At 49.6% G+C, this 24,773-nt stretch overlaps 1 protein-coding gene across 1 annotated transcript in view; it reads left to right on the top strand.

The window, feature by feature from the left end:
• The first annotated feature begins 9,223 nt into the window (after nt 1–9,223).
• The window catches only part of LOC144893010 (potassium voltage-gated channel subfamily A member 3-like), a 47,594-nt gene continuing 32,044 nt past the window's right edge, over nt 9,224–24,773 (top strand). Inside the window, exon 1 of the mRNA XM_078782361.1 lies at nt 9,224–9,746. Coding sequence (XP_078638487.1) covers nt 9,331–9,746 — 416 coding nt within the window. The 5' untranslated portion in view covers nt 9,224–9,330. The remainder of the gene's footprint in view (nt 9,747–24,773) is intronic.

Genomic DNA, 24,773 nt, shown 5'->3' with positions numbered 1-24,773 from the left:
CGGGAGATGTGTGGGAGGGAGAGGGCCTGGGGGGAGGCAGGATAGGTATAAAACGCAAGGACACCAAGGACATCCAGGAAAGAAGTCGGCACCTCAAAAAAGTGGATTTGGGGTAAAATTAGCGGGAGTAGAAAAGATCAAGGTTTTGGATTGGGGAAGACAAGAGATGGTGTTGAACAGCTGTTTTAAAGACCTGGAGGGAGGAGTGGGATTGAAGAGAGTGAGGGAGTTTGTTCCAGAGGCGGGAGAAAAGAGGAATGAAAGAGTGAAGGTGAGCAGAGAGTCTTGATTTTGGCAATTTCACCATAAGAGGGTGGCTGGCAGATCTTGTGTGACCTGTAGGAATATTTGGGGGTAGAGCCAAATAAGAATGAATTCTTTTGAATGAATACGAAGAATAAAGAATGAATACTTTTGCAGGCCACTGTATGTCTGGCAATCAAAGACAATAGTAAATCATTCCAAACAGGAAAATTATTGTTTTAGGGACGTCATAAATTAAAGGGCACAAACAACAGGCATGAATAACTCATTTAACGTGTTAAATAAGGTGGTGTAAAATGAGGTGCATCAACGGTGGTAAACCTCCGATTCAATATTTTGTTTTGGGATTTTTTCACTGCCCTTAAAACTTTTATTTTATTAACTCTCCCACCAAAGGTGGATGGAGGTTTTGTTTTCATCCCTGTCTGTCTGTTTGTCTGTCTGTCTGTTTGTGAACAGGATATCTCAAAAAGTTGTGCACGGATTCAGACTAAACTTGGTGGACAGGTGGGGCGTGTGACAAACATGAATTGGTTAGATTTTGGTGAAGATCCAGATCCGAATATGGGTCATTTTATTTTGTAAGTCATTCTTCGCCATTGAGTGATAGGATCAAAAACGATATATAGCAGAATTTTTCAAAAGGTTGTGGACGACTTATAACAAAAACAGGTTCATGAGTTGGGTACATGACAAGAACAAGGTGATTAGAATTTGGTTCTGGACCGAATCCAGATCTGGCCCATCAGTGGGATACAAAACGTTAACGATTCAGCCTGGCGGAGTTATACGCTGTACCGAGTGCCGTTCTAGTTTCAATTGAATTACTGTATATACCCGTATGTGAATACCGAAGAACACAAATAGCCTTGTTCGCATTTCCAGAAACCTCCAGTTTAGCAGTACTTGGGAAAAATGGTATGCCACCTTGACCAATCAAATTAGCCTGTTCTGAGGGCAACCACAATGGTGGCACCAAGCGATGCAACGGCAGAGCTAACTTCGTCCAAAATCTGAAAAAGGCCAAAAAAAATCAGTTTGTCCTTTTTATCATGACTGCGTAGATGAACTCTTGAAGTAGGTAAAGAATCGATCCATTGCATGGTTTTATTCAACTGAATGAAACAGTTCTGAAACAGAAGCACGATATTATAAAACAAACGCTAGGAGCGAGATGAACAGTTATAAGTTATAACGTAGAAACAAGAGATACATTATAATAAGCACTCATTGAATATCTAGTAAGAGTTCGTGTAGCAGATTACCAAATTCACTACAGCTCTCCAGTTTAATGTGGTGTTGGTGTAGCACAGGCATGATGGTCCGAATGTCCTCCTGCATCAAATTTCCTTGTTAATCCTTGATTATACAACTTCTTTTTTTTGCAAGCATCTTGCATTCCCATATGTTAAAGATCTCTTCCTGAATCTAGATCATGTAGATCTCTTCCTGAATCTAGATCATGCAGATCTCTTCCTGAATTGGATCACCCCGCTGATCAAACAAGCGTTACGCCTCGGTCCCCCATCGGTGAAGTGATGTGAGTTGACAAAGTGGAAGACGCAAGGCGGCCATCTTGGATTTTGACATGGCGACCCAATTTTCAATAGCGTTCTCCCTTATGCATAGATACACCCACCCACACACCAGATTAGAAGTTAGTAGTTCGTTTATTAGTCCCCTACCGGTGGACACCGGAGGGGACTATAGGTTTGCACGCCGTCAGTCTGTCAGTCTGTCAGTCCGTCAGTCAAAGAACAGTTTTCCGGACTTTTTTTCTAAACGCTTAATGCTAATGATTTCAAACTTGGCACATCGTTTCCTCATGATAGGTTACATATCAAGTTCGAACTTCACGACGTTTCGATCATTTTTGACAAAGATATGGCACTTTGAACTTTGGGAATTCTTCTAATTCTGATGATCCTTAACTCAGTGCCATTTTAAGTTTTAATTTCCTTTAAAAAAGATTTTCTCTGCAATAATAGGACCGATTGAGATCAAATTTTCACCATAGGAGGGACTCGGTCTGTAGAATATTTTAATGGTAATTATGACGTCACAGGTCACGTGGTTCGGGCGCCATATTGTTTTTCGTGAAAACACGAAAACCCCTTTTTCTCTGCAACGGCTGAACAGATCGAGGCCAACCTTTGCAGGCAGAATCGCATACCTATGACGAACAAAAAGGTCAGCGAGCATGACGTCATACGTCACATGGTTTCAGAGTTATGACGTTTTTAAGCATGAACCTTTAAAACCGAGCCCCTCCCTCATTTTTGATCCAATCGAGGGGAAACTTCACAGATCTGTTCCGCATGTCAGTCTACTAAAATGTCCTTTTGGAATTTGCGATAGCTCACGTGGTTTGGCAGATATCGTTAATTAAACGAAAATATTTTTAAAATGGATATCTCTTGAATCGCTTTATTGATCGACGTGAAACTTCATACTATAGTAGAAGTCATGAAGAGTAACAAGTGTGCACAATTTCAAGATGATTGGATGTACGGTCTGGAAGCTAAAAGTTGTTATTGCATGAAGAAGAAGAGGCGTCATGTGTGCGGATTTAATTATTTATCACATGTACAGACTGAAAGCATCGTTGGACACGACCTGTCGCGGTCATTTTAACCTCAAATAAAATTCTAATTTAAGATTTGTCAATAGCTGAGGTATATTAACAAACGAATAAAACAGATTTGGTCAAATTCTGACTTTTTAACTCGATCGCATTTGACAGAGTTGTGACAAGCTGAGGAAGAAGAAACCTCGCATTGGCTTCTCCAATGTGCCATAAAAAAATGGATAGCTCTTGAATCGCTAGTACCTCAGACCGCGAGTTGGTAATAATTTATATAATTCACACAGTGCAATACGTGCAGGCCGCTCCACGGAGCGACCTTGCGGGCTTATCAATGAGGCGAGGCGTGACACACGTGTCTCAGCATACCTCAGATCAAGTTTGACAACCAGCATCAACCGTGCATAAATTTGCATATTCGATCATTTTTGACAAAGTTATGGCACTTTGAACTTTGGTAGGGGACATGTATTGCAGCGCAATACTCAGAATGCTTGTTTTTCAAGATATTCCGCTCACACGGTTCAGACATACATGGCGGTGGCCATCTTGGATTTTGACGTGGCGACCCAATTTTCAATAGCGTTCTTCCTTATGCCTAGACACACCCACACACCAGATTCGAAGTTGGTACTTCGCTTATTTTTCAAGATATTCCGCTCACAAGGTTCAGACAGACATGGCGGTGGCCATCTTGGATTTTGACGTGGGTTGCACCCACACACCAAATTAGAATTCGGTCCTTCGCTTACGCACGCACGTACGCATGCCCGCACGCACGGACGGACGCACGGACAGACGCACGCACGCACGGACAGACGCACGCACGCACAGACAGACGGGAAAACCATAGTCCCCCTTTCACTCCGCGGTGCGACGGGGGACAATAAATGGCTCCTTCTTTACGATGAAATGAAGATATAATATGTTGTAGCGGTTGCCGCTGAACATACACAATCGCCTTACACCTGCTGAGGACGCAACCATGGAGCGATCGCTGTGCCGGGCTCGCCCAGACCGCCCGGAGACGCTCAGCTCGCCTTTCCCGGGCATGCCCGGACTCGCCTTTCCCGGGCTCGCCCGGCCAGTCCGGCAACACCCAGTCTCGCCATTCCCGGGCATGTCCAGACTCGCCCAGGTCTCCCGGACACGCCCAGTCGCGCCTTTTAAGGGCAAACGCTCCGGCATGAGATATTCGAGTGCTTGTATATAATGCTGCCCGATAAACGGGCTTTTCAGAGTACCCGAGTTGATTTGATGCAATAAAGAAACTCGGAAGAATTGCAGCTTTTTGTCGCGTCCATTCTTTCGATTCGAGTTGGAGCACAGCTCCTTCATTGGTGACCTACCGACATGGACACGGCAGTTGCCCTCAAACTGCCTACCTTCTGGGAGGCTCACGTGGCGGTTTGGTTCGCCCAGGCGGACTCCCAGGCATCACCGCCGATGACACCCGCTTCCATCATGTGGTAGCAGCACTCGGCTCAGCCACCGCGGCCCGCGCCCTCAGCCTCCTTCAGCACCCGCCAGCCGCTGACAAGTACGGCGCGATCAAGAAGCTCCTCCTCGACGCTTTCGCCCGCTCATCAGCGGAACGCGCACGGCGCCTGCTCGACCTGCCCGAGCTCGGCGACACGCGCCCGTCCGAGCGAATGGATTACATGCTCTCATTGCTCGGGGAGCACGCCCCGGATTTTCTTTTTCCAAGAGCTGTTCCTCCGTCAGCTGACTAGCCAGGTACACCTCGCCCTGGCAAGCACGCAGATCACGGATCCCTGCGCCCTCGCCAGGGAAGCCGACAAGATCTCCCCGGCAGGTCAACGCATCGGGGCAGCGACCTGGAGCCTGCCACCGTCCGAAGCAACGCCCATGGCGCCCGAACACCCGGCACGGTCGGCGGCCGAAATGCCGACGCAATTGGCGGCCGCTACGCCGCGCCGACCGCCTCCAACACGACGACCGGGGCCTCCACCTGACCAGGCGTGGTGTTACTACCATGCCAGGTTCGGACAAAAGGCCCGGACATGCCGACCCCCGTACACTTTCAGCAAGTCGGGAAACGGCCGGGCCGGCAATCATTACCAGCCATGAGCGCCGGCCACACGGGCAACTTACTTTTTATCAGGGACAAAGCGTCCGGACGGCGCTTCCTGTGTGACACCAGCGCCCAACTGAGCACCATACCCGCCTCCGATCAGGACAGGCAGTCCGCGGTTTGCGGCCCCTCCTTTGTGGCGGCCAACGGATCGGCCATCCGCACCTTCGGCCCGCGCAACGTCACCGTCTGCTTCGGCAGCCAGTGCTTTCATTGGACTTTTGTGACCGCAAGCATGCCCATGGCTCTGCTGGGTGCTGACTTCCTCTGCGCACACGGGCTGCTGGTTGACGTCAAACAGCGTCGCCTCGTCAACGTCGAGACCTTCAGCTCCCTGGCATGCACGTTGAGCAGCTCCGCGCCTACCGAGCTAGCATGCGCCCTCCCGGCGGCGAACGAGTTTGCTCGCCTGCTCGCGGAGTTCCCGGCCCTCACGTGGCCGACGTTTTTGGCCGTCGCGTTACGACATGGTATCGAGCACCACATACCAACTACGGGCCCGCCGGTCTACGCCAGAGCCCGCCGCCTCGACCCAGCCAAGCTCGCCGTGGCCAAAGCCGAGTTCGACGCTTTGGAACACCTCGGCATCGTGCGGCGCTCCGATAGCGCGTGGGCTTCGCCACTACACATCGTACCGAAGCCGGTGGGCGGCTGGCACCCATGTGGCGACTACCGCCGCCTTAACGATGTTACCACCCCCGACAGGTATCCGATCCCGCACATTCAAGACTTCTCCGCCCGTTTGGCAGGACGGGTCATTTTTTCGAAGATCGATTTGATACGGGGATACCACCAGATACCTGTCAGGCCGGCCGATGTCCCAAAAACGGGCGTCATCACGCCGTTCAGCTTATTCGAATTCCTTCGAATGCCATTTGGCCTCAAGAACGCGGCTCAGGCGTTCCAGCGCTTGATGGACGGCGTGCTGCACGACCTGCCGTTCCTCTTCATCTACCTGGACGACATCCTCGTCGCCAGCGCGTCCCGGGCCGAGCACCTCCTCCACCTCCGAACACTGTTCGGGCGCCTCAGCGAGCACGGCCTAATCGTCAACCCGGCCAAATGCCACTTCGGCACGACGGCCGTTGATTTTTTGGGCCACCACATCACCAAGAACGGGGCCGTGCCGCTGCCTACCAAGGTCGAGGCCATCACCGCGTTTCCGCGTCCCCGCTCCATCAAGGCCCTGCAGGAGTTCCTCGGAATGGTGAATTTCTATCATCGCTTCGTGCCCCCGCGTTGCTCAGCTCATGCGGCCCCTCTACAAAGCCCTCTGGGGCAAGCCGGCCAAACACAACGTCGTCTGGTCCGCAGCCATGGACGCGGCATTTACAAGCTCAAAGCGGGCCCTCGCCGACGCAACACTGCTCGCTCACCCGGTGCTCAACGCTCCCATCGCCCTCACCACGGATGCCTCCGACTACGCGGTGGGCGCCGTACATGAGCAATGGGTGAACGGGGTTTGGCAGCCACTCGCTTTTTTCAGCTGGCAACTCCAGCCGAACGAGCTCAAATATAGCATGTTTGACCGCGAGCCCGTCGGTCTACACCTGGCCGTTCGCCATTTCCGCCACCTCCTGGAGGACCGACCCTTCACGGCTTTCGTCGACCATAAGCCGTTGGTTTACGCAATGGCCAAAGTCACGGAGCCGTGGTCGGCCCGCCAGCAGCGCCACCTCTCCGCCGTGTCGGAGTTTACCACGGACATCCGGCACGTCGCCGGCAAAGAAAATGCCGTGGCCGACTGTCTTTCTCGGGCCAGCGCGAACGCGGTCCACCTCGGCGTGGACTTCGCGCTTATGGCGGCTGACCAGACCACCGACACCATGGTGCAAGCCCTCCGGGCGGCGGACACGGGCCTCCGCCTGGCCGACGTCCCCTTCGCGGACACTGTCCTGCTCTGCGACGTCTCCCAAGGCCAGCCTCGCCCCATCGTGCCCGTTACCTGACAACGTCGCATCTTTGCCTCCCTCCACGGCCTTTCTCACCCGGGCCGGAAAGCTTCCCAGAAGCTGGTGTCGGCGCGATACGTCTGGCACGGCCTTCGACGGGATGTCCGCGATTGGACCAGCACCTGCACGGCCTGCCAACAGGCCAAGATCCACCGACACACCCAGGCCCCGCTGGCACCTTTCACCGTGCCCGAACGGCGTTTCGACCACGTCAACGTGGACCTGGTGGGCCCCCTCCCCCCATCACGGGGTTTCACACACCTGCTCACCATGGTGGACAGGACCACCAGGTCCACCACCACCGCCGACGTGGCACAGGCTTTCATCGCCACCTGGGTCGCCCGTTTCGGCGCACCAGCGGACATCTCTTCGGACCGCGGGCCGCAGTTCACCTCCGAGCTGTGGGGCACGGTCGCCCGCAACCTGGGGGTCAGGCTCCACCGTACCACGGCCTACCACCCCCAAGCCAACGGGTTGTGCGAGCGGTTCCACCGTTCCATGAAGGCCGCGCTCATGGCCGGCCTTCAGGACGGCGGCTGGACCGACCGGCTACCATGGGTCCTTTTGGGCCTCTGCACGGCCCCCAAGGAGGACCTCCGGGCGTCCACCGCCGAGCTGGTCTACGGCCAGCCGCTACGCATCCCGGGCGAATTCGTGCCCGACGCTATCAGTCCCTGGTCCGCAGCTCGCCAGCGCTCGGACCTCCAGGAGACCGCCCGACGGTTTGCCCCCGTGCCAACGTCCCACCACGGTGACCCCCAGTCCTACGTCCCCCTAGCGCTTCGCACAGCGGAGTACGTTTTTGTGCGTCATGACGCACACCGGGGGCCACTCAGGCCGCGGTATGACGGACCCTTCCGGGTCCTGCGACGGGATGACAAGTCCTTCGTCATCGACGTCGGCAGCAGGTCGGACTGGATTTCGGTGGACCGCCTCAAGCCGGCGCACGTGGACATCGACCAACCACCTCGGTTGGCCCTTCCTCCGCGGCGAGGCCGCCCCCCGTCCACGGTGCCTCCCGCTCGACCACCCACCCCCACACCGGACCCCCCCCCCACGACCCTCCAGGGGTCGCTTTGGCCGGGTCATCAGGACCCCCCTTAAATTGACCCTGCCGGTACAAGTCGATTCTGGGGGGGCGTGTGTAGCGGTTGCCGCTGAACATACACAATCACCTTACACCTGCCGAGGACGCAACCACGGAGCGATCGCTGTGCCGGGCTCACCCAGACCGCCCGGAGACGCTCAGTCTCGCCTTTCCCGGGCATGCCCGGACTCGCCTTTCCCGGGCTCGCCCGGCCCGTCCGGCGACACCCAGTTTCGCCGTTCCCGGGCATGTCCAGACTCGCCCAGGTCTCCCGGACATGCCCAGTCGCGCCTTTTAAGGGCAAACGCTCCGGCATGGGATATTCGAGTGCTTGTATATAATGCTGCCCGATAAACGGGCTTTTCAGAGTACCCGAGTTGATTTGATGCAATAAAGAAACTCGGACGAATTCCAGCTTTTTGTCGCGTCCATTCTTCCGATTCGAGGTGGAGCACAGCTCCTTCAATGTTGAAATATTCAACAGATTGTTATTGATAAAGTTTTTGGTGTGCATACAGTTATAAGTACATTGGGCCAAAAACGAACTTAATTAAAAAGAAGTTTAAAAAGAAGTTTGTTCACCACCATCTCTTATCTTCCCCCATCCAAAACCTTGATCTTTTCTACCCCCACTAATTCACCCCAGATCCACCTTGTTTGAAATTCCAACTTCTTTCCTGGAAGTCTTGGCAGTGTCCATATGTTTTATACCTCTCCCATCCCCCCCCCCCCCCCCTTCCCATGCCTCCGCCCCAAAGCCCTCTCCCTCCCACAGTTCTCTCGATGTCTCCATGTCTCTCGGTCCCTGCTCTCAAATGTTGTGTTTGTGTCCTTCCCCCTCTCTCCCCATCTTGTCTACCGCTCCCGATGTTATTTGTTTTGTGTGTCTGTTTGTCTTTCTGTGTGATTAATGTTCGCTCTTTCACGAGCCTCGATCTTGTATACAAAAAAAAAAAAAAAAAAAAAAAAAAAAAGTTGCTGTTTATTGAACAATTGTATACTAAAATTCCGACAACTTTTTAAGCGCCTTTTTAAGCGCAGCCGCGTGAGACCCAAATGATTAATTGAAAGGCTGCTCAATGCGCATGCGCGGCGGAGCCGGCGAGCGGACTCGGCAACAGGGTGTCCCGGCGCGCGTCTGTGTTTTTCGGCTGAGGTTCGTGTAACACAGAATCGTTAATGCAATTCCCATCAGTCAGAAAGGATTTTTTTCGTCGCAATTTGTCCTCCGTATATAAACAGGATTCTGTTTTGTCCTCTCGCAGCGATTGCAGAAAATTGCAGACCGACGAGGTTTTGAAACGTGACCAGATTTATTTAGTTTTTTTTTTTTTTTTTGTCTTTCGCCATGACGGTCGCGTCAGGAGAAGACGCCGCGGCATCCTCGGAGCCGTACGAGACCGGTGCCTGCGAGGCGGCAGAGGAGGGGAACGATGACGACGAAGACAATAACAGAGCACTGGGGGCCGCGGTCTCGTCGGGCTTTGAACGGGTCGTCATTAACGTGTCCGGCTTGAAGTTCGAGACGCAGCTGAGAACGTTGGCGCAGTTCCCGGACTCGTTGCTTGGAGACCCTGAGCGTCGGTCGCGGTACTTCGACCCTCTTCGCAACGAGTACTTCTTCGACCGTAACCGGCCGAGTTTCGATGCCATCCTGTACTATTACCAGTCTGGAGGGCGCGTCCGAAGACCGGCAAACGTCCCGTTCGACATTTTCACTGAGGAGATCAAGTTTTATGAGCTCGGGGACGAGGCGATGCTTCGGTGTGTTGCTGTTTGTTTGCTTGTTCACTCCCACAATCATGTACGTGTGCGATGCGTTCAGTTGATAGTTTTATTCACAGTGTGTTTCAATCGAACCGACCGAAACCATGCGGCGCTTAAAGGACTTAAAGCTAAACCATTAAGTGTGAATGTAGAGCAAGCACACGGTTTTTAAGTGCACTGCCATCACCTAAGATATATCATAGGTGAAAATATTTGATGGTTCCCAATATAAATTGTGTGTATATATAATATATATAGGCTAATTATGCACCACTAACTGTGATTGGTGAGACCAGATTGTATTTGGAACCTACAAGTACCATCTGCCACATGGTCACATTGTGTTTCGCCCACCAATCACAACCAGGAAGCATCACCGTTGGTTTTGAGCAGTCATACATGTACAAATGGAAGTATTGAAGTGCTCCAAACTTGCACCAACACCGTGATGATGTCATCACCATAATGTCATGACTGCAAACCCAGAAGGGCCTCAAGTAGTACAAGATTGTCAAACTCAAAAGCTGTCACCAAGTTCGGAGCACTTCAATAGTTCAATAATCATATATACTAGCGTGACTCGGCGCGCTCCGCGCGCCTCACCACACGTCGTTTCAGAGGGGTAGACATCTTTGACCATTTTGGTGTCTTGGGTTTCATGGTGTTTTGGGTCTTCAGGGCCATTTGGGTCTTCAGGGTCTTTTGGATCCTCTGGGCTTTTAAGGGTATTTTGAGTCTTTGAGGTGTTTTGGGACTTCAGGGTCTTTTGGGTCTTCGGGGGCTTTTGAGTCTTAATGTTCTTTTGGTTCTTCTTGGTCTTTAAGGGTCTTTGGGTCCTTTTGGGTCTTCGGGGTCTTTTTTGGTCTTCGGGATGTTTTGGGTCTTCGGGGTGTTTTGCGTCTTCCGGGTGTTTTGGGTCTTCGGGGTGTTTTGGGTCTTCGGGGTGTTTTGGGTCTTCGGGATGTTTGGGTCTTCTGGGTGTTTTGGGTCTTCGGTGTGTTTTGGGTCTTCGGGGTGTTTTGGGTCTTTGGGGTGTTTTGGGTCTTGGGTGTGTTTTGGGTCTTCGGGGTGTTTTGGGTCTTCGGGGATTCATGGTCTTCAGGGATTCCGGGTCTTTGGGTATTCAGAGTCTTTGGGTATTCAGGGTCTTTTTGAGCCTCAGGGCCTTGAAAGGTATTTGGGGTCTTCTGGGTCTTCAGGGGTCTTGGTGGTCTGAAGGGTTTTGGGGGAATAAAAGGTCTGAGGGGTCTCAGCAGTCTTAACGCAATTAAGAGGGTTAATTAAGAGGGTGGTAATTGTATTTGAAGAAGACGTTTTCATCGAATATAAACATACATACATAGCGACATACATAACCATATCCGTTTGCTTTATTATAATAAGATATTGTTGTGGATCTGCCGCCGGCCTTCTCCCCTTATCAAGGGGGGATTAATCCCCTTGTCTTTACTGACCTGGCGCGAACCGAGACCTATTACGTCCCTTCCGGGCGAGCGCGAAATAGGGTTCCGGGACCAAATTCGCTGTTACCTAAGTACTCGCGCTGCCCTGGAAATGAGGAAACAAGCCTCGCACGAACCACGTGAGGTTGGAATACGCCGAGCGGTTTGCGTACACGTGATCTGCGCAGTTACAATTAATGGACCCCGATTTAAGCGATCTTATTCGTGCCACGCCTAGTCAATGGAGAAATCACGGGAATGATCGAATTCAGAAGAAAGGAAGAACAGATTGATTTAATGAGTATCACACGTATATACAGTTCAGGACGAAGAGACACAGGGAAATCCTTTTTCAGTCTTATTCTTAGTTCCCAAAGACAACGGGCCCGTCTGACACACTCACACGGGGATTGCAGATGGGCAGGAGTTCTCCAGCGCGTCCAAGGGTGGTTCTCGTCCAGCTCTCCACGGTCACCGGCACGTCCGCGAAGATGGAGATCGGCGAAGGCAGGGCCACGTAGCGTGTCTCTCGAGCAAAGGCGATATATCCGGGCGAACGGCAGGGAGGGCTTTTACGGCAAAGGCGGGACGGCTTTTACGGCAAAGGGGCGGTTACGCTGCCTCGTTCACTCGCTTGGCTGAAATGCACAAGTTCATTACAATTGCGCCTGGCTGCACCCGTGTATATCTAGTAACCAACTCTTCTTCCTCAACGCCCTGGTGTTGGTTAGCGTGCGCGTTTCTCATGCGATAGACAAGTTCATCAAGCGGTACAGTGCGAGTGTGCAAGTCCTCTCCCTCTCCTCTGCAAGTGCTCTTCCCCCGGCAAGTCCTTGCCTCTGCAAGTCCTCTTTGCCGCACGTCCCCTTCTGCGAGTCCTTCCCTCTCTGCAAGTCCTGTTGAGGGCTTTGCGCATCGGGTTATATATGCCCGCCCCGCAAACCTTCTGGAACTCACCAGACTCTTCTCACCACGCCCTCTGATGCCGTCACCTCTGAGCACTGATTGGCGGCTCATTCTTACCGTCATCGCCTCTGCCGCCCCCCGACCTCAACGCCGGCCCCACTCTTTCTAGGCCTACCTCTTGTTAACTCGACTAGTGAGCGAGCAAAGGGCAGCAAAATGGATTGCGCCTACCGAGGTAGGATGGTTAGCCAAAGTAGGACCTATTTTCCTGTCTTTACACAACGCAGGATTAACACTGGAAAAGGCCTACTCTCACATATACTAAGACATAACTATACGACAAATGAGGCTACATGTTGCTTGTGTGACTATCTATGGGGGACAACCTTTAACCTTTATTGAGCTCACTGTACACATCTCAAAACCGTAGCAATATATACATATACAGTCACGTGAAAAAGTAAGTACACCCCATGTAAAGTTTTGACTTTTTCAACATATATCAACATACAGCTATTTGATCTTCATTTCAACAATATTGAGAAATAAAGGTGATATAATATAATAAATATCATGAAACATTTACATTTTGTAGTCCATTGTATAATTTAAATAAACATAAATGCAAATTTCACATGTGGAAAAAGTAAGTACTTGACGATACTCCAGAAATCTAGACTCGTCACTGAAGGTCATGTGATTATATATATATATATACAGACTTGGCATTTAATATGGATTTTTTTTTATCTATCAGTTTTTATCTATTAATATCTATCAGTTCATCTCCATCAATAACTGCAAATCCCCCACTGCTCCCCTCCCCCAAGGTGTCCCCCAAGGTTCAGTTCTTGGCCCCCTCCTCTTCATCCTTTACCTGTCCCCCCTCGGTCACTTAATCCGCCGTCATGGTCTCCAATTCCACTGCTTCGCCGATGACATCCAGCTTTTCATCTCCACCAAGTCCATCTCCACCGCCACCCACTCTATCCTGACAAACTGCATCACTGAAATAAAATCCTGGCTTCAAATCAACTTCCTCAAACTTAACTGTGATAAATCTGAAATAATCATCATTGGCCCAAAAACGCTCACCAAGTCCACCCATAACTTTGCCCTCAACATCGACGGTTTCCCAGTATCCACCTCCCCTCACATCCGGAATCTTGGCATCATCTTTGACCAAACCCTCTCCTTCGACAAATACACTAAACAGATCACAAAGACAGCCTCCTTTCACCTGAAAAACATCGCCCGTCTCCGTCCATCCCTCTCCTCCGTGGCTGCAGAAACCCTCATCCACGCCTTCATCACTTCCCGTCTGGACTACTGCAATAGCCTCCTTTATGGTTCACCCTCAACAATCACCAATAAACTCCAATACATTCAGAACTCCGCTGCCCGTCTACTCACCCATTCCCGGACCCGTGACCACATCACCCCCGTCCTTTACAAGCTTCACTGGCTCCCCATCTCCCAGAGAATCCAGTACAAAATCCTCCTCTTGACCTACAAAGCCCTCCATAACCTGGCCCCATCCTACCTGGCTGACCTCCTCTCCAGACACACTCCCACCCGCAACCTCCGCTCTGCTGGTACCAACCTCCTGACCCCCCCCCCCCCATCCGGACCAAATTTAGATCCTGGGGGGACAGGGCCTTCTCCATCGCTGCTCCCACCCTCTGGAACTCGCTACCTCACACCATCAGAGACTTCTCCTCACTCACCACATTCAAAACATCACTCAAGACCCACCTGTTCAACACTGCATTCAACATTTAACCCACAGCATCTAACCCCTGACTATCTCCTCTCCTTCTCCCTCCTTTGTGCTTTGAATATTTCCCTATTGATTCTTCTTTTTTTTGCAATTGTCTTTATGTTTTGCTATGCATTATGTTTTGCACTCTGTCAAAGCGTCTTTGGGCTTCCTGAAAAGCGCTATATAAAATAAATGCATTATTATTATTATTATTATTATTATTATTATTATATATATATATATATATATATATATATATATATATATATATATATATATATATATATATATATATACATACAGACTTGGCATTTAATATGGAATTTTTTTTGTGGGGGTGAACTTGCTTTTCAAGATGTCTTAGAACCAAAAGTTCATTGGAATTATGTTGAAATTATTCTAGATTTTGTTAATGTGGCCTTTAAAAGAACAAAAACCACATTTGACATTTCGAAACAAATAAATTGATCCTTGAAAGTGATGGAAACTGATATTGAACTCAATTCATGGACAGTACTGTGTTAAACTTCTGTACGTTTTCCAGAAGTATCTCTTTATTTTGCACATTAGCCAAAAAAATTTTTAACAAAAAAAAAATTTAAATTACGACTGGGATTACGGACAGTAAAATTACAGTTCAGTACTTCGTGTAACCCCCACGAGCATTCAGGAGAGCACGTACACGTTGAGGCATGCTGTTCACGACATTTGCCAAGGTTTGGACAGGAATCTCTTGCCATGCAGTGACAATAGCCTGCTGCAATTCACGCAAAGAGGTCGGCTGCTTGTCCAAGTGGTAGATTTGACGCGGTAATTCTGGCCACAAGTTCTCTATTGGATTCATATCCGGGGACATGGCAGGCCACTCCATATGCTCTACACCACGGTCAGCAAGAAAGTGTTGGATCATGCGAGCACGATGAGGCCATGCATTGTCATCTTGGAAGACGAAGTTTCCTCGAAAGGCTGCACGAGCAAATGGAAGCAATGTTTCTTCCAGAATGGCTCTGTACTTGAACTGGTTCAGGTTTCCATTCAGAAAAACCAGGTCAGTTTTGCCCCCTGCATGAAAAGCAGCCCAAACGGTCACCCCACCACCTCCAGCTTGGACTCTTGGCACGAAACATCTTTGTTGTAAGCTTCATGCACTTGTCTGCGCACTCGGACGCGGCCATCTTGACGATAGACCAGAAATGTAGACTCGTCACTGAAGATCACATGATTCCAGTGTCCTGGCTGCCATTGACGGTGCTCTCTGGCCCACTGCAATCGGCGCTGGCGGTGTTGTCTGGTCAGGCTAGGCTTTCTCAGGGGACGCTTGGCACGATAGCCTGCTTGAACCAGTCGTTGGTTGACTAGCCTTCTGGATACAGGCACATTCGTCAGTTGCTGCCACTCAGCCCTAAGCCGATTAGCTGACTTGGTACGGCCATTGTGGACTAACCGGTGTAGCTGGTGATCATCCCTCCTTGTGGTTCTGCAGAGACGTCCTGGCCTCGGTATTGGAGTCAGAATACCCCTCTGAGCATTTAGTTTCAGGATCTTTGACACCTGACCTTGAGTGATGCCATACTGCCGAGCAATAGTACGCTGTTTTATGCCGCAATTTCATAAAGCCACCACTCCATGACAAACAGCATTGTCGAGTTGACGGACCATCTCCAGAGGAAGCGGCAATAACTTTTGGAGACGTGCAGCAGTTGTTTTCCACTAATACAGAACGCAACAACCCTTGTATACCCGACTGTGAAGCCAATCATCAAATGCACCTGTCCGTACATTTTGCCACGCCACCTCTGATATAATCCTGTTGTTGACTTCTTGCTGCGACAGACAATCAGTGACATGGTTCTTTTAACAAATAAATCACCAAAGTGTAAAAGAAACTCACCAGATTGATATACTGAGTTAAGAAAGTAAACTCAAGTCAAGAAAAAGAAAATATTCCATATTAAATGCCAAGTCTGTATATATATATATATATATATATATATATATATATATATATATATATATATATATATATATATCTATATCTCTATATCTAAAGGAGGAGTGTCTGTCTGTCTGGATGTCCGCTTATAACTCAAGAACTACACATCGGAGAAAAGTTTTAGACACAGATTCGGAATCAGCATAAAATTCTGGTGGTTATAGGCTACTTTTTATTTTAATATCAATGGTTAAAAACACCAGGCCAGCTGCAATTCCATGGTGTAGTTTGTGGCGGCGCTATTGCCCCTTTCCGATCCCATGACGCATTGCGGTTCCGATTCGCGATAAGGTCTATGCGCTATCACCGACACTTTTCCACCTTTTCCATACCTTTTAATCAGATTTACCTGATCGTCCATCATAACCACATTACGCTTGGAAACACTAGCATTATCCTTCTTCGGACCCATGGCTAACACAGACACAGTAAAGGAATACTGTACGTCGCCTCTGTTTTGAATGCGAATCAGCGGTTGCGCGTACATACAGTATACTGTACGTACATATTTATATATTTTTAATGTGCTTTTTATTGTATTTTAAATTGTTTTTTAGCTTCTTTTATTGTTAATTTATGTACTATTTCATTTATTTTAAATATATTTTTAAGGAAAACAAATGTTTTCATGTCCGTAGGAGTGACGTAAAGTCGCACATAATGACAAAATGCGCGCCATTTTTTCGCGCCAAGAACGAATAAACGTTTTTTTTTTTAGTCGAGATTTTATTCGAATTCAAATTTCATTAAATTTCAACTGTTGGAAACAATAATTATTCCAACTGTTGAAAATATTTTTTTGGTTTGTTTTTGGAGTTGAGATTTAAAACAACAACGTTTTAAAAGAACGAAGTTAACAAAACGTCACGTGACGTGTGAACGTGGATAAAACATAGGCGTGGATAAAATTACTGATCCACGTGATCAACGTGGATTGGATGATTTCAACTGTTGGAATATATTTTTCGCGCCATTTTTTCGCGCCAAGAACGAATAAACGGTTGTTTTTTTTAGTTGAGATTTTATTCGAATTCGAATTCCATTAAATTTCAACTGTTGGAAACAATAATTATTTCAACTGTTGGAAATATTTTTTTGGTTAACCAACGACGGTCGATTTAATCTCGACCTTCCCCAAGCAAAACACGCCCACTTTGCAACAGCATTAAGGTATAAACCGCTAACCATCGCGCCTCAAGTTCTCTTTGGCTGCTGATCAACGTTTATATTCGAGCTGTTTCGTTCTGCCTGTGGTGATTTTTCATCACAAGTAGATCGTGGCCTGCGTTAAAGTAATCGTTGCTGGAGCAAGGATCGTCTGCTGAAACGTAATTATTGTCATTGTATGTGTGCATTTTCATACGAAATGTACAAATACAGGATTTTCGTTTATCCGTGTCGATTGGCTCAACATTGTGCGAAAGATGACAAACATTTCATTTATGCATGTGATCTTCTTTTCTTTTTATATAAATAAAGGAGGAGTGTCTGTGTGTCTGTCTGGATGTCCGCTTATAACTCAAGAACTACACATCTGTAGACAAACATGCATGCATGCTGACATTTGTGTTTTCATCATGTAGGAAATGTACTGTGATATTGCTCTAAAATATACATGTTCTTTTCATCATATATTTGTCTTATTCTTATTCAACCCGGCCGAAGCCGGGTACCTCAGCTAGTATATATATATATATATATATATATATATATATATATGTATGTGTAGGTATATATATATATATATATATATATATATATATATTGTTGCGGAGTTGAGGACTGTATATTTTTTGATTGTGTGCTGTACTATTATTATTATTGTTTATTCTGCGCCCCCCTACCTCCGGAGCTGTGTAAAGGTGAAAGGGCATCCCATAATTAGTCCACAAGCATACACATCAGCCAAATAATAGAATACCCCTGTTGATAGTTATCTCTTATTCTGTGTTTTAGGGTAAGGCTGTGTCTCCCATTAATTGAAGTACTCCATTGCACCAGTGAAAGAGAATAGATCCCCTTTCCTTCCCATCCCCAAAATCTCCCTTTCCTTCCCATCCCTAAAATCTCCCTTTCCTTCCCATCCCCAAAATCTCCATTCCCTTTTACATCCCCTCTCGTGATTGCCAACCCTCGATTGCTAATTACATCCCCTCTCGTCATTGCTGAGCCCTCGATTCTCAATCACCTCCCCTCCAATAACCGCCATTGACCACGAGGCTCGAGTCGGGGAAGAAAGGCGTGTCTCCACCTCGTCATAGAGGGGAAGAGGGGCGTGCCCGCCCGTCGTCATCCAGGGGGGAGCCCGAGGGTCGCGCGACCAACCAGGGCCGAGGTGAGCACCCCGATGGGCGTGTCCAAAACGCCGGCGGCTGAATCGCTGGAGGCGCTATAAAAGGCGCAGACGGAAGTGAGTTGTTGAGTTGGTCTGAGTTGGTTGAGAGTCGGTCGTCAAGTGGAGAGTGGTGAAGAGTCAGTCAGTAGAGGTGGTGGTCAAGTGGTTGCGTTGGTTGCGGTGAGGAGTCGGTGGTAAAGAGTGAGGGACCAAGAAAGAGTTGAGGGTGTGGACCAACGAGTCAGACAAGTCCTGGGAACGCAGCGGAGGCCGCCGCAGCAAGAACACCCAACTGCCAAAGGGGGCCTGAACGGCGGTTTGGAGCAGGACCGTAAAGGAACGGCGGCTGCTAAACGCGCCGGTTGAGCTGCAGGACCCCCTTGGACCTTTCCTCTCCCTCCAGCCATCCACCTCCTGCCTTTCCACCCTTCTTGTATACGTGAGTTTGTTTTGTTTGTTCTGTCCCTGGGTATTTAATTAAGTCTGTAGGTAAGCTAAAATTTGCACTGTGTCACCTGCGTCTTATGTGTTGTAAATAAACCTTGATTGCTCCTTTTTGCTTGTGTAAATAATAAATCAAATTACTCTTCTGTCCGTCTATTCGTTTTATTCCTTTTCCTCTTGCATTTCGTCGTTTCAGTCTTTTCCCAGATTGGGCAGCTGTGGTGCGATACGGCCAAAGTTCTGGGTGAATCGGGTGAGTCAGGGATCCTGTAACGGTCGCGGCAATACCACCGCTCAGTAAATAACATCTTAATCCGCGATCAGTAACAATTGGTGTCTGGGAGTGGGATTCGAGGCCCGAACCAAATTTTTAAAACGAATAGAGAAAAAAAAAATTTTGGTCAAAATTACGAGCTGCCGAAATTTGTTTTTTTTTTTAAAGAAAAACCCGAATTTTGACATCGCGCCATGGCTGGTCAAGGCGACGGGATGCCGGTGGGAGAGCTAGAGGAGGGGTTAGGAGTAACCCAGGATCAAGTGGAGGAGAGTAAAGAAGGTGTGGTTGAGGGGGTATCAGGTGCACAAAATGGCGCTCTCGCGCACGTGGTTACAGCGGCACCAAATTTTGCCGCGCCCGTGACCGTAGTAGCGGGCTTTGATGTGGGGGACTTCATGGCGCAATTCGCCGAGATGCTGAGAATAAACGGGGAGAAATTGAGTAATAAAATGGAAGCAATAACGAACGAAATGGAGGCCCTTATGGAGAAGAATAGTGAGCAATTGGGAGTAATGAGGGACGAAAGGAGGGCTAACAGTGAGCAATGGGGAAACCAAATTGAAGCAATAACCAACAGAATGGGTGACCGCATGCAAAAATGTGGGGAGACCATGGATCGCATGGTGGGCGAAAGGGTCCCAGGGGTGCACGAGGAGGTAAAGCGGGTCGAAAAGCGCTGGTTGAGCGAAGCGGAGGAAAGCACGGGTACAATGACGGGGGTAGAAATCGCGACCCGGGGTTTGGAAAAGCCGGCGACCGATGAGGTAGAGGGAATTTTATTAAAGCCAACGGTCGTCGAGGTGAACAAAGATATTATGGGTATAGTTGAAATTGGAGAGACCGGGGACTTAAAGTTAAAAGAGCAACAATCAGAGGAAGGAATGGAAATTGCTCAAAGTCTAAATGCACATCCTGATGCTGTACTCGCTAATCCAAATGGAAGTTTGCAGGTTTTGGTGCAGGGAGGAAGAAGAACCCCGAAGGTGAGACGTGCTGTATATTGTGCGGGTAGATTTTGTAAGAGGATGTTTAGCGACAAAAGAATTTTCGCGCGCTTGGGATCGAGGAAGCATCCGGGCGTTGGTGAAGGGTCCCGTGTGAGTGGAAATGGCACGCGTGGGAGGAAAAAGTGTGCGTCGGCGAGTGGGTGTGTTATAAAGTGTGGGAGTGAAACCGAGTGCGAGCGAGAATGCACGTCAGTGTGTACGGGGTGTGACACAGGGAGTGAGAGCAATACGGAGTGTACGTGCGAGGGTGAGTGTGACACGGAGAGTAAGGTGGTGGTGGAACGTGTGCGAGAAAGCACACCTGAATTGGTGGTGGCGCGGGTGTGGGAGAGCCCATGTGAGCGCGTTAGTGGGTGGATGCAAGAGTGCATGCCCATGGTGAGTGTTACGGAGGACGTAACGGAGGAGAGGTGTGGACCAAAGTGTGCGCAAGAGTGTGCGTGAGAGGTGTGGTGTGTAACAGGGAGAGCGTTGGTGGAATGTACGGACGGCGTTGGAACGCCAGGTTTTGTGAGGGTGAAAGGGGTAGCGTATGCTTGTAAGCATGCAAGTAAAGCATCGACGGTAACCGGGTTAGTGGTTAGAGCGACGGATAGCCGATGCGAGCACTCGGTGCGAGGGGTGCTTTGTTGGGTGCGAGGCCCGGCGCGGGTCGATGCTGCGTCGCTTCTCTTCGAAGCGTCGTTGCCGATTCGGGCTTGGCCCCGCCCCGCACGGTCGAGTCCGGGCCTTGTCGGGCGAGGCGACCGGTCCGGTTCGAGGGCGAGTGGGAGGAAGCGGAACGGTGCCCCCTCGTGGGGACGGGGTTCCGACCAGGGGAGATTGAGCCATCGGGCCCGGGACCGCAAGGTGCCGCGCCGAGACGGTGCGTGGAATCTCGGCCCAACCAAACCACCTCCCTTGAACCGAAAGCCGGACGGATTCAACCTGCAGGCAACCAAACCACCCGAATTCATTGCTCGGCTTTACGAACCGAGTTTAATGATGTCACGACGCACCGAGGCTAGAATATAGTGGACTGTGATGATGATGGTGATAGTGATAGTGATCGTGATTTAATACGAAATTTATAATAGTGAATAGAATTGGCAGTAAATGGAAAATTTTTCGTTTATTGAATTTGGACGAACAAAATTTATAGGGAGAGACCCCCGATGTGGTGGGATGGCAAATCCACCATCCCTCACAGTGGGGGCAAATGCGCAATAGTTTATGGGGTGGCTATGACAACCGAGCCAGGGAGGGTTTGGTTATATTGATAGGGATCTAGCGAAGATGACATTAGGTAACGTTAAGGTTTAGTTAGTGACTGATACCTGTAGTGGGGACGCAGGTAGTTTAGTGTGGATGATAATGACGTGGGAGCGCAATAGTTTAAAGGGACGACTGGGGAGCGCAAGTTTCAGAGGGGAGTAGTTAGCTGAGATGATGCCGTGTGTGTGAGGATTGAACAGGTGTGATTGCACAGGTGTGCAGCTGAACAGGTGTGTGGAGCAGTGTATGAGGGAGTAGTGGTGATTGCGTGTTGTGTTGACCAACTGGTCCAGGAAGAGGAGGAGGAGGGTGCAGGTGGCACCACCAGGTGGCACCAGGTATGATTGCACAGGTGTGCAACGACAGGTGAATGGAGGACAGGTGTATGGAATAAATGGTATGGAGTATTGGAATGGATGGTCGTGGAGTGAGTATGGTGGAAATTGTGGAGTGGAGTGGATGGTGCGAAGGTGTGAATGGGGGAAGAGTGGACCCCCATCACGGATACCCGGGGCGGGTAGTGTAAGTGTTAGGTAGAGGGTACAGGTAAATTGTGGTTGGATATTGGCATCTGTGGTGCGTGCGGGTGAAAGAATGGTCTGTGGATGGGTGCATTAGTGTTGTGGAAATGGCTGGGTGTGTAGCCTGTTAGTGTGTGTAGTTGGTTGGGCGCTCCACCACTGTGAGGATGTCGGCCAGGTGAGGCCGCAGGTGGGCTCTGGGAGCCGGTAGTAGTTGTTGTGGATGGGGCCCGAGGATCCGGAGGACGGACCCGGGTAGCCCAGTGCCAGAGGGCACCGAGTGGGGTGACAGAGCCAGGAGGGGCTGTCCCCAGTTAGTTAGGTTAGGGTGAGGAGCTAGGTAAGCTCGGGTGGCAACTACAGTGGTGGAGGTGTGCAGGTGGGTAGACCTGCTGGGAGAGCTACACGTCGCAGCCCAGAAATTGTGCGAGGCACCGGGAGATGAATCGGGGGAGTGAGACCCCAAATTGAGAAGCACCACAGTTTGGTCAATGGGAATTGGTTTTTAGAACCCGTAGTGTAAGTTGGCCAATGGATTGGCAGGGAAAGACCCCGGGTAGTGTAAAGTGTGTTAATGTCATTTAGAAAGTAGTTAGGATGAAGTCTCCTCGCACCATCTGCATACACTCACCTGAGGTGACAGGTACTCCGCACCATGCCATGTTTAATTATTTTTGATGCAAATGTTTTGGAATGTGAGACGCATCATGACGTGGGTGTGACATTGTGCTTTGATGTTCCATCTCTGCCTCCTTATGAGGATTGATGATGAATTTGGTGATGGCAAATTTTGAAGTAGAGGGATTGTGGAGACGAATTTGGTATAGGGGAAATATGGGGAAGACGTGACAGTAGTGACGAATTTGTAAATGTGTAGATTTTTGTACATATGGGGTAAGGGCAAGGGTAGGGTAGGTGACAGGGGGGTGACGTACGGTAGGGACGAGCTTTCTCACTTCGCCCTCCGTACGCATTTCGCCTTGCATTGCCTTATTGATGTGTACCCTTGTGACCTTACCCCTCGCTCAATTGTCTTTCCCCTTTTGTCTCCCACATGACCTGTGCACCACTGGCTGCCGAGGGGAGCGTGCGTGGGGGGGCCATTGTGCGCCCGAAATTCCCAGAACCAGCTGTCTGCATCGATGCACCACATTATGGACCACATGTCTGTGGTCGAGCACCACCTATGGACCCCATGGGTTGGGGCATGGCCCCTCTGCTGGAACCGGCCATGAGGGCCCGAAATCTTGCTGGCGGACCTTGGCCACAGGGCACCGATGCCCCACAGGTGAACCACACGTAGTCGGCCCCTGTGGGCCATAAATAAAATAAAAACGGACACGTTAGGTGCATTCTTTTATAGCAAATAGGCCGCCAGCAAGGGAAGATGACAACACCAGGAAAATAATAATAACCAGCAGAGGGAGCCGAAGAGCAAGAGATCACCTGCAGGGTTAGGGGTTGTTGGTTTATTTTTATTGATGAACAATGGTGACTGCACCGATTGGTGCTTAAGGGTGCTTGTATTGGTGCGTTTTTGGGTGCTTTAATGGTGCGTCGATGCAGAGCAGACTGTCTCCCCCCCAGAAAGAACAATTACAGGTCCTGGGTTAGTTTTGTAAATAAAAATAGCGTCATTGTAAATAATGCTTCCCACCGTCAGTGTATAGTTTGAAGACCATTCCGCAATTCGGTTAACTGTGGGCGTAAGTCTGTTAGGCAGGGTGCAATGGAGCAGCGGGACACATTTATTTATGTTTTAAAACTGTCGCACTCAGGGTCAGGGTAAAAGTAGAGGGAACTACACCTACATGTCACACTAAAAGTAAAAGTTGTAGGCCCGGGACATGCCTAAGAGGAGGAGGGTGCAGTGTTGCGGAGATGAGGACTGTATATTTTTTGATTGTGTGCTGTACTATTATTATTATTGTTTATTCTGCGCCCCCCTACCTCCGGAGCTGTGTAAAGGTGAAAGGGCATCCCATAATTAGTCCACAAGCATACACATCAGCCAAATAATAGAATACCCCTGTTGATAGTTATCTCTTATTCTGTGTTTTAGGGTAAGGCTGTGTCTCCCATTAATTGAAGTACTCCATTGCACCAGTGAAAGAGAATAGATCCCCTTTCCTTCCCATCCCCAAAATCTCCCTTTCCTTCCCATCCCCAAAATCTCCCTTTCCTTCCCATCCCTGAAATCTCCATTCCCTTTTACATCCCCTCTCGTGATTGCCAACCCTCGATTGCCAATTACATCCCCTCTCGTCATTGCTGAGCCCTCGATTCTCAATCACCTCCCCTCCAATAACCGCCATTGACCACGAGGCTCGAGTCGGGGAAGAAAGGCGTGTCTCCACCTCGTCATAGAGGGGAAGAGGGGCGTGCCCGCCCGTCGTCATCCAGGGGGGAGCCCGAGGGTCGCGCGACCAACCAGGGCCGAGGTGAGCACCCCGATGGGCGTGTCCAAAACGCCGGCGGCTGAATTGCTGGAGGCGCTATAAAAGGCGCAGACGGAAGTGAGTTGTTGAGTTGGTCTGAGTTGGTTGAGAGTCGGTCGTCAAGTGGAGAGTGGTGAAGAGTCAGTCAGTAGAGGTGGTGGTCAAGTGGTTGCGTTGGTTGCGGTGAGGAGTCGGTGGTAAAGAGTGAGGGACCAAGAAAGAGTTGAGGGTGTGGACCAACGAGTCAGACAAGTCCTGGGAACGCAGCGGAGGCCGCCGCAGCAAGAACACCCAACTGCCAAAGGGGGCCTGAACGGCGGTTTGGAGCAGGACCGTAAAGGAACGGCGGCTGCTAAACGCGCCGGTTGAGCTGCAGGACCCCCTTGGACCTTTCCTCTCCCTCCAGCCATCCACCTCCTGCCTTTCCACCCTTCTTGTATACGTGAGTTTGTTTTGTTTGTTCTGTCCCTGGGTATTTAATTAAGTCTGTAGGTAAGCTAAAATTTGCACTGTGTCACCTGCGTCTTATGTGTTGTAAATAAACCTTGATTGCTCCTTTTTGCTTGTGTAAATAATAAATCAAATTACTCTTCTGTCCGTCTATTCGTTTTATTCCTTTTCCTCTTGCATTTCGTCGTTTCAGTC

The sequence above is a fragment of the Myxine glutinosa genome, chromosome 7 (genome assembly GCF_964187855.1).
Source record: "Myxine glutinosa chromosome 7, kmMyxGlut1.1, whole genome shotgun sequence".
Lineage (NCBI taxonomy): Eukaryota > Metazoa > Chordata > Myxini > Myxiniformes > Myxinidae > Myxine > Myxine glutinosa.
Note: the sequence above shows the minus strand (reverse complement) of the source record. Positions and strands in the feature narration are given on the sequence as shown.